This window comes from Sander vitreus, chromosome 4, assembly GCF_031162955.1.
Source record: "Sander vitreus isolate 19-12246 chromosome 4, sanVit1, whole genome shotgun sequence".
Lineage (NCBI taxonomy): Eukaryota > Metazoa > Chordata > Actinopteri > Perciformes > Percidae > Sander > Sander vitreus.
In genome coordinates this window covers 4,604,648-4,622,766 of record NC_135858.1, presented here as the reverse complement: position 1 = coordinate 4,622,766, position 18,119 = coordinate 4,604,648, and the positions used below count along the sequence as shown (strand labels likewise).

Below are 18,119 nucleotides of genomic sequence, written 5' to 3'. Positions count from 1 at the left end.
ATTATGAGGGCGTGCAACGCTAGCAGCTAGGCGAGCATTATAACGTGTTACAAAGTGACGTAGGTTTGTCACGGAAGTAAAGGCTGGACTACAACAGAGCTGTTTGGAGCAGTTTGTGAACAGTGTTTTCTGTTGGAGATGGTAAGTCCCTTTGGGGTGGACTTTGGGCTTTTTCACTTTGTAAACCTATAACATGCACAAAAAAGATATATAACACAATAAAGGAAAGGGGAAAAGCCAAAAAGCATAATATGAGCACTTTAATTGCACCACTTATTGAGTACAGTGATAGTTGTGTATTTTACTTACTTTACTGTCTTAACAAAATAATTGCTCTAGCCAGAACCCTTGAAAGAACATGAATTGAATTGAATTGCCAGCCGTTCATGTTTACAACTGTGGCGGCCACACTGTAGTCCATGCAATATCAGGAAGAGTCCAGTTTCAGCTGTGTCAGTGTCAGAAGCTATTTACGTTGACATACCATTCATCCAGCTAAAAATAAACACACACATCTCCAGCCTCTTTGAAATGTCATTGCAAACAACCTCATGTAATCAGTGACTAAAAGCACAAACTAGCTGCCAGAGACAGCAGCTAGTAAATTTTCACAGATGTAAGCATGATTGAAAAGCCCCTTCCAAGCATGCAAATGTTTCTTTGTTGCAGCTTTCCTTCTGAGTGCTCCAGTCATTTGGGCCCATCTTCAGCTGTGCTCGAATTCTTCAGGCTCCAGTTAAACATGTCATCTTCATATGCTGCTGCCATATCAGCCCTTCTTTCAGCCAGCTCTTCCAACCCACCAGCAGGAAGTCCTAAACCTTCCCCACAGCTCAGCAAACCTGCCCACTCCCCTCCAGCTGTACAGATACATCCTCATTCACCTGAGCCTCTGGGATCCTACGATGAGCAACAGGAGAATCCTGCAGACTATGGCATTGGTAGGCAGCACTCCAACACCAAACTCCAACACACTGGTTGAGAGATTTTGATGCAGGCGGTACATTGTGTTGCAGGTGGTTACTACCCTGTAGAGATTGAAGAGATTTTCGTTGACCGTTACCAAGTGGTTAAAAAGTTGGGATGGGGTCACTTCTCTACTGTATGGCTCTGCTGGGATATGGTGTAAGTACAGGTTTGACCTATTGACTTTTCATATATAAAATGATAGCATAATAATACAGATAATCTAATTAGATTTATACATAATAGTAACTAACTGCCATAATTGTTTACATGCAGGAAGGGGCGTTTTGTGGCTCTGAAGGTTGTGAAGAGTGCTCAAACATTCACAGAGACGGCACTGGATGAGATCAAACTTCTGAAATGTGTCAGTGTTACCACATTTCTTATGTTTAAGATGTATACTTAATAGGTTGTTTTATTAGTAATATTAGAGACACGTTTGATTTCGAAAGAAGTGTATCATAGGGAGAAGATGATCAGAAACTGTGATAGGTTTATTAGAGATGAGGGGGGAAATAATGCACTGTATACACTGTGTGTGTGTGTGTGTGTGTGTGTGTGTGTGTGTGTGTGTGTGTGTGTGTGTGTGTGTGAGAGAGAGAGAGAGACAGGATGGAGTACACATCGCATCAATACGACACCACCAGCATCTTACACTGTGGCTTTAATCATGATCTTTTATTTAAAATAGTTGTTGCGTGTTGTTGCATTTTATAGATTCTTTATTATTATGTTGATATTGTAATATGTACTCTATATGACCATCAGGTAAGGGACAGTGACCCCAAAGATCCAAAACGTGAGAAAATTGTGCACCTCATTGATGACTTCAGGATCACTGGAGTGAATGGAGAGCGTATCCTTTATAATGTCCCAACGCAATCACCTACTCTGTAACTTGCAGTGCAGGTATGGCTTTTCTCTCAGCTATTGTTCTTAAATTATGCTGTTTACAAATATGCCTACACATGGACAAACAGGTGCTACCATTACAACATCCTTATATCATAGTGAGAGGACTGTAAGGAGAAAAGATTGTGTCAATGTGTTTTCGCCTTCTCCACATGTACACAAGAAACTCTAAATACCCAAGCTGTACAGTATGAAACAAGGTCCTTAATTGCTCACCAGATGTGTGCATGGTTCTGGAGGTGCTGGGCCACCAGTTGCTGAGGTGGATCATCAAATCCAACTACACTGGCCTGCCCCTACCCTGCGTTAAGAGCATCCTCAGACAGGTGCTGTGCAACCCTTTATTCCATCTGAAATCATCCTCCCTCTCTTTACCACTGACTGAGCTCTTTTTTGAACAGATTATCTCCTATTTTCACTTCTCACTGACATGCGGTACAGTGACTGTATTTCCATTACTTATCACAGATTCTGCAAGGTTTAGATTACTTGCACAGTAAATGCAAGATTATCCACACAGACATCAAGCCGGAAAACATCCTCCTGAGAGTGGATGAGGTTTACATTCAGAACCTGGCAGCCAACACCAAGTTGTGGCAGTTGCCAGTGTCCTCTGCTTTCACCAGCTCCACAGGTTAGTGATGCTGCATTAGCAATCACATGTAAAGTGGTGCTCATAAGTTTATGAACCCATGTTAAAGTTGACTAAAAATAGGAATAAAAAAAATCATCTTTTGAAAATTGATCTTAATGTCTTAATTAAAAAAATTAGGAAAAATCCAACCTTTTAAGGACCCCCTGGAAGAAAATGTATTTATTTATGATACATTATTCATTCACAAAGAAAATTGGTGTCCTTAAAGGTTGGATTTTTCCAAATTCTTTTAATTAAGGCATTAAGATCAATTTCCAAAAGATGATTTTTTTTATTCCTCTTTTTAGTCAACTTTAGCATGGGTTCATAAACTTATGAGCACCAACTTTCATTATAAATGAATATCTGTCACAGGAATCTACGAGTACCAGCCTGATGGAGGTGTTCTTGATTAAATGCAAGAAAAAATAATTTATTTCACATTCTGTGGCTCTTTTCCCTGCTGATGTTTTCGCTTCCTGCCAGTGAACAGAAGCTCCAGAGAAAAACAGGTGTGCAACCTGAAATCTATTCTTCTGTACATACTCTTTCATTTCATTCATTATATTAGGATGGTTGTGTTTTGTTAAAATTACATTATGACGTCCTCGTTTCTGCTATGACTCCCAAGAGTTTGTCCAACTTGTTGGGGAAGCTGACTGGGGTTTTCCACACTCTTGGGGAGTGGGTAAGATGGATGTTGTGTTTTGCTTTTGCACTTGAGACTCTTAACTGCATCTTGACAACATCTACATCCTGGAACTCACTATAGGACATGTAAAATAATTAAAAGGCAGGGCATTGGACATGTTCTCCACTGACTTTGTCAGATTACTGTCCTTTGATTGACGATTGAGATTTCTGTTGATTCTGATTCATATAATTGTGACTGTGATGCTCAAGAAGTGTACTTAAATAGTTCCTGATTATAATTTGCATGGTGACAGGTGAGTTGAATTTCTGCTCTAACTCAAACTAGCTTGCTCTTGTGGTATTGTTGTGTCACTAACAGGCTCCTGTAGCTCAAAGGGATGGGACAAGTGAGGGTGTAGAGGGGGTTGCTTGTTGTAGGCTTCTGTAAGAGGACACAACTGCAGATTTTGATGTCCTTCCAACAACCGCTGTTGTGGTTTCAAAATAGGTTGTTGTTAGCAACTTACTGTTTTACAACATGTAAAGTAACAACTTCACAATGTATTCTTAAGTTATTAATACATGGATTTCATTTAAAGCTCTACAGGCTTATATTAACTACAGACGATATGAATTAAAAAAAACACCTATGCAGGAAAAAAAAAAACCTGAAAATGTGGCGAGGGAATGTATGGCTCAAATATGAAAATATTTCAGGTTTACACTGTATTAGATGTGTTGATAAAAGAAGTTGATGAAAGGTCATAGAATACTTCTTTAGTATGTGAATGTTATGTTGAGTGATTTTATAGCTACCATTAGGGGGCACCAAAGTCAAACATTTTAAAATACCACATATAGTGGCTTTCATTTGCATGATTTGCTTTATTTGCGAAACAGGCATTCATTTGTGATAATTCATTCAACAATTTATTCAGTGTTTTACTCAATGCTCACCTCTGATTGTTTCCCACAACTGCAGTCCAGCAAGGTCTCCAGGAGCCCCATCGAACGACTGACAAGAAAAGACAGGAGTCGACGAGGACAGGAGAGTGCATCTAACTACAATCAAAAAGACAAACTTCATGTGTCGTTCTCTGATGTCACTGCTCCTCCTAGCACCCGTAGCTCCACCTGTCACTCTAAGCTCACAGGTCCTAACCTCACGTTAAGGAGGCAGACACTGCTGTTGGAGGACGGACTGGGCTCGGCTCCACACAGCCAGAGAGACTCCATCTGCTCGTGGCCAGACCTCAACACAGATGCTCCTGTCTCTGGTTCTAGATCAGTGTTATTAGATCAGACATCTTCACCATCCTCTCACCGTAGTCAGTCTCAAGACATTCTATGTCAGCAGTTTGTTCCTCTTCCTGTGGAAACCTAAAGTTTACAGTTTGGCACAACACTGTACTTTTGTTAGTGTGTTTACCTGAGCTAATATTTACATAGTATTGCTATATAGATTGCCAAGCATCATCAGTACACTCAAAGTCTAGCCTGGTCTGATTTACTTAGACATCACATTATTTTATATTATTTTTTAGGTATCAGTGACTCGGGTGTACTTCTGGACCTACTGAAGCCCCAGAATGCTGATAAAATCCTCATCAAGATTGCTGACCTGGGCAATGCCTGCTGGGTGGTGAGTGACTATTTAACAGCAAACTAAACCTGAAAACCTACAAAATTATCATCTTCATCTTAACACTCAAATTATGTCAGTAAGTGCATAACTCCTCGCTAAATTCATAATAGAGCATTAACTAAATAAATAATATTTATTCATCAAAATACTCATAGTGAGAATCATGCTGATTGGCCAAGATTTTGGAGAATACCCGAATCCCGCATCAGACTCTTGAGTTATATTGGTTTATATTTATCAACAGACCACAAATCAATAACTGAACATATGTTCAGGTTTATCAAAATATGTCTATGTACCAAATCAAATGTGATGACATTCGTAGAGGGGTAAAAGAATAAGAACATAAATACGAATACAATTTAAATCTGGTCAGCAGGAAATAGATGGGGCCATCCTGAAAGATAAGTCTTAAATCAAGAACAGCAACAGTTATTTTTTCTTTTGCACCTCACAGTTATTGGAGCTATGAAGCAAATTGTGAGATGTTTTATGAATGGCCACTGTCAGGCAAGTGAGTGAAATCTAGGCAGACAGGAACAGTTCAGTGGTTTAAAATAAAAAGTGAAGCTACATAAGCGTACTAGCATGGGTAGCAAGTAGGGAAAAGGTACAGCCAGGCAGGTACGGGGGGCTGGATAGCAAGGCAGGAAGCAACATTGACAATCTGGCGGGGAATGGGTGGAAATAGGCCAGTAAATATACTGCAGGGGGCTGGGGCAGTGGGAATGTGGCTGAAGGTAGGGTCAGAGTGGCAGAATAGGCATAACAGGACTGAGGCAGCCATTATGACAGCCTCATGTCTAGCTTATAAAACACTTCCAACCCATCGTTTTTATAAAACCAAATGTGACAAGTATTTTCTGTAGAGCACAGTAGCTATATTTACCATGCCCTCCAGTAAATAAACATAGCCATGCTAGCAGCGCGGCTTTAGGAATAGCAATGTCCAACACTATGGTCCAGACAGAAGTATCGGATAACTATTGGATGCATTGCCATGAAATTGTGTACAACATTCAGGGTTCCCAGAGAATAAATCACACTAACTTTGGTGATCCCCTGACTTTTTCGCTAGCACCAGGAGGTTTGCAAATGAAATTTTTGAGAAATGTCTCAACAATTATTGGATCATCTAGTGGCATCAACAGGTCAAAACATTTAGTACTTTGAAAGTGTAGTGAACGTCATGTGTGAAAAGTTAATCAGATATGTACATGGCTAAAAGCCGTACTTAGCATTACGAAAATTAGTTAGTTAGTTAGTTGACTGACTTATCTGTGTTGCCAGATATCACAAGAGTTTGTTCCTGAGACAGAAACAGGTCTCAAACAAAGATCTGATCAGAATCTGAATCAGCTTTATCAGCTTAACACTCACTTAACATATAAAGAATAAAAACAGAAGGACAGTAAGAAATATAAAAAAATACTGTTACGTATGCAGTATAACAATACACAATACAATAGAATTTACAAATTTACAAAAAATATACAATAACAATTGAAGAGAGGGAAGGAATAGTGCAATACCAGTGTAGTCGAGATTTAAGATTTAAATATTAATATAGTGCAAGGCAGTCCAGTGCAATGGTAGTATATTAATAACAATATTGTAATTGTAAGATTAAAATATACATGAGGTAGATGAGCAGAGCAGTGTTGATTGACTTTGTTCAGTGTAAGAGTGGGGGCTATTTCTGAGCGTGACTGCTTGGGAAAGAAACTGTCTTTGTGTTGGCTGGTTTTGGCAAACGGGTCCAAAAAAAAAAATGGGTCCAATATTGACTTTGGTGACTATGGGGCGAAAGAACCGGTCATAATCTGTGTTTATGTTCACCTTTCACATTGAATCAATACACTAGTCCGCTAGTCTCCTAAAGAGGCGTGGCAGTCGAGAAACCCATGTGACACAGATAAGGAAGTTACTCTGAGGTTCTAAACTGTCTCTGGTACAGCCTTACAGAGCTGCTAGCATGGCCGTAGATTCTCAGTTTTGCTATGAGACAAATGTTTTCAGTTTTGTCATTAAAGGCACATTTTAATAACATTGTACAACTACATATAATACTAATTGATAGAATTTAGTATACCAACATAATTATAACAACAAGGATAAGCATATAAAGAGGAATCAAGACACTTTGTGTGGCACTTTGTTAATAGTCATAGATGCAGGACATTTACTTTGTAATAGTGGAACATTAAAATCTCATCTCTCTTGTCGTCAGCACAAACACTTCACTGAAGACATCCAGACGTGTCAGTACCGCTCTGTGGAGGTTCTGATCGGTGCTGACTACGACACACCAGCTGACATCTGGAGCACCGCCTGCATGGTGAGCCGATTGTGTTGTTTTTTCATCTCTCCTTTTTCAATATGTTTCATTTCAGCATTGCCTTTTTTAGATGTGTCGCATCCATATTCTTTATTCCTTTATGCGTTCTGTAGGCTTTTGAGCTGGCCACAGGGGACTATTTGTTCGATCCCCAATCAGGAGCCACTTTCTCCCGAGAGGAAGGTTTGTTCTTCACTGCATCCCTTTTGTCCTTGATTAAACTAAATGTGCTTATATTACGATGTGCTCCGTCTTCTCTCAGATCACATTGCCCACATCATTGAGCTGCTGGGATCCCTTCCATTCCAGTTCGCCCTGTCAGGGAGAAATTCCAAACGATACTTCAACCGTAAAGGTAAAATACACTAAATGATTACAAATACAGTAATTTAGACATGCTTATTTGTTCATTATACTGCCAAATTACCTGCATTTGATATCCATCAGTCTACTTCATACCCTGTGTAGGACAACTGCGACACATCTCAAAGCTGAAGCCATGGAGCTTGTTTGAGATCCTGCTGGATAAGTATGAGTGGCGGCGGGAGGAAGCCGTGCAGTTCAGCTCATTCCTCCTGACCATGTTGGAGCTACTGCCAGAGGAAAGAGCCACAGCTGCCCAGTGTCTGAAACACCCTTGGCTCACCTCCTAGATGTACCAGTTCTGTCTTGTTCATAGCCCAGTGGACTAGCTCTCTGTTCAGGAACAGGCTGGCACACATTGCACTGGACACATGGAATCAGACAGCTGTGAGATATACAGCAGTAGTCTGATGCTGGCATCAATATGAACAGCTTTCATAGATCTTTATTAGCCTAAATAACAGCCTTTACCCAGTTGGGTTGCTTGGTCTTTAAATGTGTTTTAATGGCAGTCACATCTAATTCAGGCATAGCAATGACCAAAGAGAAGTATTATTGTCTTATTGAAAAACTGCCTTGATACATGATCACAAAGTTCCTGAATTTTAATAAACTGACATAATATTACTTTTATTCTCCAGTAGTTATTTGTAAGTTTAAGTACTGAAAAGGTAATGGTGAACCAGTCTGAAGTGTGAAATGAATTTATTCAGACAGTGTCCCAGAAATGTCTACTTGAAGCAGTACCCTAATGACTATATGTTGTATTATAAAAAAACAACAAAAAAACTGCAGTATGTGATAGTAACCACATTTTAGGTGCTTTTGGAGAAAAGGGTGGAAATGTTATCCTAATGGAACTGATACATGTACACAACAGCATCGTATACAATGCCAAAACTACGTGTTTTATGTCATTTTTAAACATTTGACATAGTGAATTAGTATTTGCAACAACACTCAAAGGGAAACCAAAGAAATCATTAAATGCCAAGCAGGGATTACCTCCTATTGTGTGTGTGTGTGTGTGTCTGTGTGTGTGTGTCTGTGTGTGGCTGTGTGGAGATTTGGTCTGTTGTGCATTCCTTGCATTGCATGCTCACATTCAGCTAAGCTCCGAGAGGGGGATGGAAGGAACAGGAGGGAGGAGTTAGTCTCATATAAATGCAGGCATATGTCCGCCTGCTAGAAAACTCACATATTTTCCTCCAGCAGCGAGAGGAGGTGAGAAGTTAACAGGGAGTGCCGCCTGCCCACACATGTAAGTCTAATTTTCTGTTGGATTTTCATGAGAAACCCTTTTAGAATGCATGAGTTGTTTTTGTTATGCCCTATAAGTGTTTGTTGCTGTGTTGCTCAAGGGAGACCTTTGCTCATTCTGGTTTTAGTTCATGTCATGGACTGAGGAGTGCACTCTAAGTATTGTGAAATTGTTTCATTGAAAAGATTAGATTTAATATCAAACTGACATTGCTGGTGATACTTCTCAGTCATGCCATTTCCACAATACATAATACAATATATCTTTATTTAATGAACACATTTTGTTAATAACCTTTATATTCTTGTTTACCTTCCTGTTGTTTTATTTAATTTTTCTTACTTTTTCTGATGTTATTTGCATAGAAATTGAATTTGTTAGATACTATGCAAGCATGTAACTTGGTATTGTGCAAATGTCTCTCTACACAATGATAAAAGATGAAAGTGTGTGTTTACCAAGCCCATACAGGCTTCTGCTTTTCTGTCTCTGAACCAAATGGTTTTGTCTATGCTAGAAGAAAGCCAAAGTAAATGTTAAAGTCCTAGTGCTCTGCCTTTTGTGACACAGATCTTAACCCTCAGCCAGTTGCCATGCAACTCAAACTCCAAATCAAAAGGAATTACCTCAACCACCACTGGTCTTTCACAGTTGCATTATTAGTGCAAGGTAATGCCGTTTTCAGCCATGCTTTTTACTGCTTGCCCACAGAAGGAGCCCTTGTTTAGGATTCTGGCTGTGTTTTTTGCCTCCTTTTTCCTCTGTTCTACCAATTCATCCATGCTTGAGATAGCTGCACTAATTTGTTCTGTGAGCAGTAGAAAAGCTGTACACAACGGACTGTGTGTTTACCCGTGCTTATTGCAGTTGATATTAAATGATATCCTACATCACCACATTGAGATGTGTGTGGGTGTGCAGCTTGGACCTGGCAGCAGCAGCAGCAGATAATGAAAACAGGAGCAGTAACAGTATACTGCATAGTAAACACCCATCTCATTAGCCCTGCACAAAGGGACCGGTAGAGTGAGGAGATATATCAGAGCTTTCATTTATCTCATGCTGATGTGTTGTTCTTGCACTGTGTGTCTGTGGTTCATCTCATAATGCAGCATATACGCCATATATCCATGCAAAAGTGATGTTTACGCTTTCTGTCTTTGGTTGCAGGATGTGGCTGACTGTTCTTTACAGTTGCACCGGTGGAGCAGCTCTTTTGTATGCTCTGTACAGATGGGTGATTCCTGCTGCTGTGCAGTATCATGGAGGATTGGCGCTGATCTGGCATGATGTCATTGTGGAACGGATGCTGGACACTCTGACCCAGTCCACACGTCCTCAGGTGTGCCTTCAATATACAGTATTCAACTCTTACAAGAGTAGCAACACATTAATGACCTGATTGAAGTGGAGGAGTCTGAGATATTTGGTAATGATGAGATTTAGGCTGAAAAAAAAGAGAAAAAAAAGGAGCGGAGACACACACACACACACACACACACACACACACACACACACACACACACACACACACACACACACACACAGAGTCCTGAAAGTAACCCTATGCCCTTAGGAGTTTGTCCAGTGAACCTAAATCTGCTAACAGTTAGAAATGAGTGGTGAAGTGTGGCAAGTACTTTAGTGTTTTTGTGTACTGCTTTGGTTAACAAATAGGTAGCAGCTCTCTTCACTGCATAATCCAAATACAATTAACGTCTTGGCAGATGTTCTCAGTTTTCAAGTCTGTGCATGTGGAACCTGTCTAAAGTTCAAATGACTTCAATGTCAGAGGGCAACACTAAAATAATTAGTTACACTTTACTTGAAGGTATCTAAAGAAGAGTGACATGACACTGTCATGAACGTGTCATAAACATTATAAAGTCATAAACCTTTATGACATAATGCTTCTTTTAGTATGTGTCATTCGGTTTTTGTCATGACAAGTTATGGTTAGGGTAAGGGTTCATGTGTCACTCTTATGTAGATACCTTCAAGTAAAGTGTTACCAAATAATTTAACTGAGAGAACGGATTGGTGTATAAAGTGGGGTTTTATACACACCTCAAAATAGATCAACAATGCACTGCTGCAGTAATCCTTATGAGTACTTCAGCGACGCTCATAACAATGACAATGCTAACATGCTGATGTTCAGCCGGATCTCCAGAGTTGGTGGACTTCGTTCATTCATTTACAAAATGTCATGGCAATTCATCCAATAGTGGTGAACTGACTGGCAGATCGACATTGCCATCCATAGAGCCACGGCCCTAGTATGACTAAAATGAATGATGTTTTTTTTTCTAGATACATACATTTTGTGAAAAATTAATTTGGCTTTTTTTTTTTTTAAATCACGGCCATGTTGTTGCATATTGAGGACATTGTGGAACTTCATTCCATTTTCACACACAAAAAAAATCCAGGTTCACTAAGCTTTTAAAGTGCCCATATTATGAAAAAAAAACACTTTTTCTGGGTTTTGGGGTGTTCTTTTGTGTTTCTGGTGCTTCCACACACATACCAACTTTGAAAAAAATCCATCCATGCTGTTCTGAGTGAGATACGGTTTCTGAATGTGTCCTGCCTTCAGTCTCCGGGTGAGCTGTTCAAAATCGGCACAGCTTGTGACGTTACAAGTCGAAACGAGCTGGCTAACCGCAACCGTTAGCTCGTAGCGTTAGCATGCTAACGCTAATGCTAACGCTAGCATGCTACCTCGTTCTCAATAGCAAAGCACTGCTACAACACACACAAGTTCACCATAATCTACAAAAGAACTACTTACATGTGCGCCCTCATTTAGAAGTCTCCCAGCTAATCCTGCCTTGTAACTGACCGAAGTTGGAGAAACAGTCTTTCTTTTACTGTCTATGGAGCTAGCTAGCTAGCTGACATGATCTACATCTGAGCTACTGCGCATGTGCGAGTGCAATCAAAGATAGTACAGAAGGAGAAGAAGAAAAGAGGTCTCACTCTGTAGCTAAAACAGAGACCAGGTGAAAAGAGGATCTGCAGCAGTGAGAGAGAGCTGTGCAGTACAACAAAAATATGGTGTTTTTTTGAAAATTAAACCATGTAAACCTATTCTGGTACAACCTTAAAATACAATTATGAACCTGAAAATGAGCATAATATGGGTGCTTTAAGAAAACAAGTCAGGTGCAACTCAGGAATAAATGTAACCTGAAACAATAGATCTTTCACTGGTGTGACTAATACCATTCATTATAGCTGCATTGTATTTAGGTGTCCCACTTCTCTACTACTGTACATGCTGGTTCACTGGGACACTTTACTGTAACAGAGCCATTGTTAATGTTATTAAGTGCTTCTCCTGCTATGACAAGCTAAAATCCTTTCATCCAATTATCATTAACACTGGCTGCTGAAGTAGCTCATCAAAAACCTGCAGTTAAGTTTAGCATTTTACATCTGTTGATAGATGTTAACGTTACAACACAATATATATACTTTGTCTTATACACAAATACTGACAGCATAATATATATACTTTGTCTTATACACAAATACTGACAGCATATATAAAGTAGACACTAAGGAAAGGAGAGCCAGATTAGAAATATAGTTTATAAAGTTATAAATATAAACTACCTAACAATAAAGCATTTCATAGTTCCATCAGACCCATCAGACACAGGCAATAAACAAGATGCATGCATGCGTAGAAATGTGTAATTCCACACTTGTTTATTGTTTCCTGAGAAGAGCTCCTTTGTGCTAATTAATAAGGGCTGATGCTTCTTCATCTGTCCCTATTGAAAGCAAAAAGAAAATAAAAAGCTTTAGGCCAGGTCTTTTGATCACATGTTCCCAATGTGGCTTAGTAAATGAACAGATAATTACAGCAGAAAACGTATAAACCTTAAAGGTGCTGTAGGTAGGATTGTGAAGATCCAGGACTTAGCCAAAGAAGCACTTTTAAAACTCAATTATGGGGCATACTGTTGTTAAAGGCACTGCTCATGTTTTTACTGATTGATTAGACCTCTACTCAGGTTTATACAATCTACAAAGCTGACTTGCAGCAGCCTTTTTTCTAATCTAATTAACTATAACAAAGACATGTTTTCTCATTAGGCTTCCTATATTTTGTTGATGCTTGCTATTCTTTACTTGATTCCATATTGAAAGAAACAGTGCCACAGATTCATTCAGAAAGGCTTCTGCACTTTTATGGACAAGAAAAGAAGTAATCAATGAAGCATGTAAAAATGAAAATAATGCTAAAAAGAAAGAGGAAAAGGAAAAGAATAATGCAAAAATAAAATAAAAAATAATACACACAGAGTTAGACAACAATTACACGTATAGTACAAAGATGAAAACACATCAACAGCCACGACAAAGAAACATGTTTCATGATGTCCTCGGATCCAGATCTTAATTGGCAACACACTGATTTTGGTTTAGCAACAGGATAGACTGATGTATAAAAGAGTTCTTAAGCCTGTTGTATCTAAACGAAGGGACTCTAAATCGCCTGTTAGAAGGCAAAAGTTGGTATTCAGAGTTTAAAACATGCATGAAGTCAGAAGAGATGATATTAGCAAGCCTGAGCATTTTCTTTTTGTGGATTGTTTGAAAGGAGTGTTTGACAGGTTGACCGATAAACTTAGCACAAACTTTGAGTTGACTATATACTTTAGTTTTAAGTTTAGCAGATAGGCTGCTGAGCCAGGCAGTGCTGCAGTACAACATGACACTCTGAATCACTGCATTAAAAAACAGAGAAATATTCTGCCAGCTGTTTCCAAATTATCTACGCCTACGGAGAAAGTAAAGGTGCTGCTGTATCTTTTTACAAATATGCTTTATGTGAGTCCATAATAATAATAAAAAGGGGATCCATAATGATAACATTGGGCAGAGTTGCAAAGGGTGCTGGAAAGGATGGTTCGGTCGATAGTCGAATCTCAGGTTGAAGAGGAACAATGCGGATTCCGTCCTGGTCGTGGAACAACGGACCAGAGCTTTACTCTTGCAAGGATCCTGGAGGGAGCCTGGGAGTATGCCCAACCAGTCTACATGTGTTTTGTGGATCTGGAGAAGGCGTATGACCGGGTGCCCCGGGAGATACTGTGGGAGGTGCTGCGGGAGTACAGGGTGAGGGGGTCCCTTCTCAGGGCCATCCAATCTCTGTACGACCAAAGCGAGAGCTGTGTCCGGGTTCTCGGCAGTAAGTCGGACTCGTTTCAGGTGAGAGTTGGCCTCCGCCAGGGCTGCACTTTATCACCAATCCTGTTTGTAGTATTTATGGACAGGATATCGAGGCGTAGTCGGGGTGGAGAGGGGCTGCAGTTCGGTGGGCTGGGGATCTCATCGCTGCTTTTTGCAGATGATGTGGTCCTGATGGCATCATCGGCCTGTGACCTTCAGCACTCACTGGATCGGTTCGCAGCCGAGTGTGAAGCGGCTGGGATGAGGATCAGCACCTCTAAATCGGAGGCCATGGTTCTCAGCAGGAAACTGATGGAGTGCCTTCTCCAAGTAGGGAATGAGTCCTTACCCCAAGTGAAGGAGTTCAAGTACCTTGGGGTCTTGTTCGCGAGTGAGGGGACAATGGAGCCGGGGAGATTGGTCGGAGAATCGGCACAGCAGGTGCGGTATTACATTCAATTTATCGCACCGTTAGATGAAAAGAGAGCTGAGCCAGAAGGCAAAGCTCTCAATCTACCGGTCAGTTTTTGTTCCTACCCTCACCTATGGTCATGAAGGCTGGGTCATGACCGAAAGAACAAGATCCAGGGTACAAGCGGCTGAAATGGGTTTCCTCAGGAGGGTAGCTGGCGTCTCCCTTAGAGATAGGGTGAGAAGCTCAGTTATCCGTGAGGAGCTCGGAGTAGAGCCGCTGCTCCTTTGCGTCGAAAGGAGCCAGTTGAGGTGGTTCGGGCATCTGGTAAGGATGCCCCCTGGGCGCTTCCCTAGGGAGGTGTTCCAGGCACGTCCAGCTGGGAGGAGGCCTCGGGGGAGACCCAGGACTAGGTGGAGGGATTATATCTCTAACCTGGCCTGGGAACGCCTCGGGATCCCCCAGTCGGAGCTGGTTAATGTGGCCTGGGAAAGGGAAGTTTGGGGTCCCCTGCTGGAGCTGCTACCCCCCCGCGACCCGACCCCGGATAAGCGGATGAAGATGGATGGATGGATGGATGGAGAGTTGCAAAGGGTAACAATGGGCTGTTGCTCCTTAATGATGTCCTGTTGAATCTTATTGGGAACATCCCTTAAAAGAATTTGAAAAACAAGAGGATAGACATCATCAAATGGGGTCTTTTGCTTAAATGTGTGCTCACAACCTGGCAACCCAAGTTCTTTTATGTAATGAGTGAATCATTATTGATGGGTTGTTTGTGACACTAAAAGACATAAAACATACAAAATTATTTAACTTTTTTTTTTTTTTTCTCCCTGTAGCGAATCCTGGATGCAGTACAGAAAAACGCCACTAGAGGGGACCCTCGCAGCGTAGTCAAAGCTATCGATCATTTCTGCAGAAACAAGGAGTGGGCCATGAATGTGGGGGATGAGAAAGGTAATGAATTCTCACTATTTTGTATGTGTTTCATGTGTAAAATCATTACCTTAGGTGACTCAGCTCTGTCTTAATATCATCTATGTTGTTGTTTTTTTGTTTTGCCACAGGGTGTATTCTTGACTCAGTGGTGTCAGAGGTAAACCCAGCCACTGTGTTGGAGCTGGGAACCTACTGTGGCTACTCCACGGTGCGGATTGCCAGCCTGCTTCCACCCCACGCCAAGCTCATCACTCTTGAATTTAACCCAGACTTTGCTGCAATTGCTCGTCAAGTCATTGCTTGGGCAGGATTAGAGGACAAGGTAAAGCCAGGTGTCTCCACACAAACTGAAGAACAATCATTTACATAGTGTGTAGGCTACAGGTCAGACGACGGTGTTTCTTCTTCTTTCTAGGTCCAGTTAGTTGAAGGAGCATCTGGTGACTGGATCCCCAAAATGAAGGAGCAGTTTGGGGTGAAAACATTTGATTTGGTTTTCCTGGATCACTGGAAGAATAGTTACCTTCCTGACACAAAATTGATGGAGGCAAGTTTGCTATGGTCATTTTATAGCAATCCAACTCTTGATTTTTCTGCCATGATGCATGATGTTTCTTTGCTTTTTCGTCAGGAGTGTAGCCTCCTCAGGAAAGGCAGCGTCCTGCTGGCAGACAACGTCATCTGCCCCGGAGCTCCTGACTACCTGGAATTTGTCCGGAGCAGCCCACGATACAAGAGCCAGTACTTCAAATCTCACCTGGAGTACACCAAAGTGGAGGATGGCTTGGAGAAGTCTGTCTTCTTAGGGTAGTTTTTAACACAAAACGTGATGTTTTACACAGGTAGTAAACCTCAGACCTCTGTTGTCTTGGGTTCATTGAACAGACCTAAAATCAGAAGTTTTTTAATATGTCATAGAATATATTAACTTGAAATTAAAAGTGAAAAAACCTGTGAAGGAATTTGTGTTGTGTGCCTTATTTTTGTAACACCAAATGATGGAAGTGTCAATAGGCCTACTTGATGCACTATGTCTATATTGGTACAGTAGGCGGCAGTAGTGATACTATGTCCAAGCATCTAATTGACAGATGAAGAGCTGCAAACTGATCCGGGGGCTGCTTTTCCCAGAGCATCAACTCAAATCAATAATAAATCTAATCTAGCTGCATTCTGTGGTGCAGAAACCTATTCTCTGCTCTGATATTGTGTCAGTGTTGACAGGTGTGTGAAGAGAGAGTGTATGTGTGTGTGTGTGTGTGTGTGTGTGTGTGTGTGTGTGTGTGTGTGCGAGCGTATGAATCAAATTGCTGCTCATCTAATCTCTCAAAGTGAGTTCCATCATGCCGGGGGGGGGGGGGGTGGGGGGTCTGCATTTGGTTCAGCTGTATGAAAAAAAAAAGGGGAAGTGGGCTAGTCCACCTAGTGCTTTCTTCATAGACGCATGTATGATAATCCCAATCTGTGGCCATTAGTGCACCGAGAGAACGAGCAAGGAGAGTTCAACAGCGAGAGAGAGAGAGAGAGAGAGAGAGAGAGAGAGAGAGAGAGAGGAGTGCCTGGACAGCGATGCACACAGAGGAAAAAGAACGAGAGAGAGAGAGAGAGAGCTTTTAAGGGATTTGGCAGTGATTTGTAGAATCTCACCGCTGTAATGTTTTCTTTTCCTCCACTTTTCTCTAATTCTGCGATGATACTATACCCTGACGCCTCAAAAGTCAGTGTGCTCATATAGTCTTTATAAATCACAACTGCTTCTTTTTTACACCATTTTTTTAGTGTTGTGGTTATTTTTGAGAGTGCAGAGCGGCTGTCTGAGATGATAGAGGATTTACTTTTGGTGAGGAGAGCAAAGCCTTGCCTCTAGATAAATAATCACATTTCGGACCATGGATGAAGGCCTGTTTGGAATAGCACATGTGATGGATAAAATCAAGACTGGTCAATGAAGAATGGGCGGGTAAGAAGTTCCTTTACATGAAGAAATGTCTCTACTTGCAGGTTACCTTAATGGTATTTTCAAAAGAAAAACATTGTCTGCAACCGCTGTGTGATTTATGCTCATTTACATTATGCTCTTATTTTGAGAATCTTTCCACTTACTTAATTTCTATGAATTCAACTTGACACTGCAGAAAAAAAGAAAGATGACATCATAAATAGGAGTTTAAGTATGGATATAAGTATGTAATGCAATTTGAAAGAGCATTGAAACTGTTATTTTTGATTTAATTTATATTAGAAATTTGGATTTAATACTAACATTTTAACAAAATGAAGTTACACCATAATAAATATTTTCTAGTGTCCAAATTTTGCCTGGAAACATTAAATATATTTACACTCTTAATGATTTACTTTTACAGTCTGGTGGATGTTTAGCCAACTTGTTCAATGTGGGTTTGGTCAATGATCTTCAGGCAGATAAAATTAAACTGCTCCAACTTTTGGAGCATGAAATTCTGCGACAGTTCAGTTGATGTTTTCTGTTTTGCAGAATTTATAGTGCTTTCCATCATCAGCTCTCAGCTCTCTGTGATAAAAGCTTCCAATATTTACTCTGTGTTATCCTGCATGCCGTGTAAAGTCTTCTCCTCAGCTGCAGATTTTTTTAAATGGTGTATACATATATAGCTTTTTTTATATACGTTTTCTTAGTTTGGACCTAAGCGCCAAAACAGATTGCAGCATAATCTTACCAATATTCTAGTGGGCTCTCTGCATTTATACATTTTGTTATCTGATATGGATCATTTTAGCATTAACATGCAATGTTCAAAAAGCACAAAACTGAAAAACTATAAAAACTTTCAAATTGTATTCAAG

The 18,119-nt window shown here is 40.5% G+C and overlaps 2 protein-coding genes and 1 long non-coding RNA gene across 3 annotated transcripts; 2 read left to right on the top strand and 1 right to left on the bottom strand.

Moving 5' to 3' along the window:
• The first annotated feature begins 695 nt into the window (after positions 1-695).
• On the top strand, positions 696-7,781 carry LOC144516471 (SRSF protein kinase 3-like). The gene is made up of 14 exons (XM_078247794.1): positions 696-941; positions 1,017-1,125; positions 1,243-1,330; positions 1,735-1,822; positions 2,098-2,204; positions 2,347-2,512; positions 2,999-3,024; positions 3,144-3,200; positions 4,128-4,473; positions 4,690-4,787; positions 7,021-7,128; positions 7,242-7,311; positions 7,391-7,483; positions 7,597-7,781. The coding sequence occupies exons 1-14, from the start codon at positions 743-745 to the stop codon at positions 7,779-7,781; spliced, it is 1,740 nt and encodes a 579-aa protein (XP_078103920.1). The 5' UTR covers positions 696-742.
• Positions 6,564-11,665, bottom strand: LOC144516475 (uncharacterized). Its single transcript, XR_013501848.1, has 3 exons — positions 11,547-11,665; positions 7,556-7,854; positions 6,564-7,443 (listed from the first exon to the last, which is right to left on the bottom strand). It is a non-coding gene; the product is annotated as an uncharacterized LOC144516475 (long non-coding RNA).
• On the top strand, positions 8,651-16,251 carry comtb (catechol-O-methyltransferase b). Its single transcript, XM_078247799.1, has 6 exons — positions 8,651-8,752; positions 9,923-10,094; positions 15,194-15,311; positions 15,422-15,615; positions 15,709-15,840; positions 15,925-16,251. Coding segments are annotated over exons 1-6 (798 nt in total). The 5' UTR covers positions 8,651-8,750; the 3' UTR covers positions 16,105-16,251.
• The last annotated feature ends 1,868 nt before the right edge of the window (positions 16,252-18,119 follow it).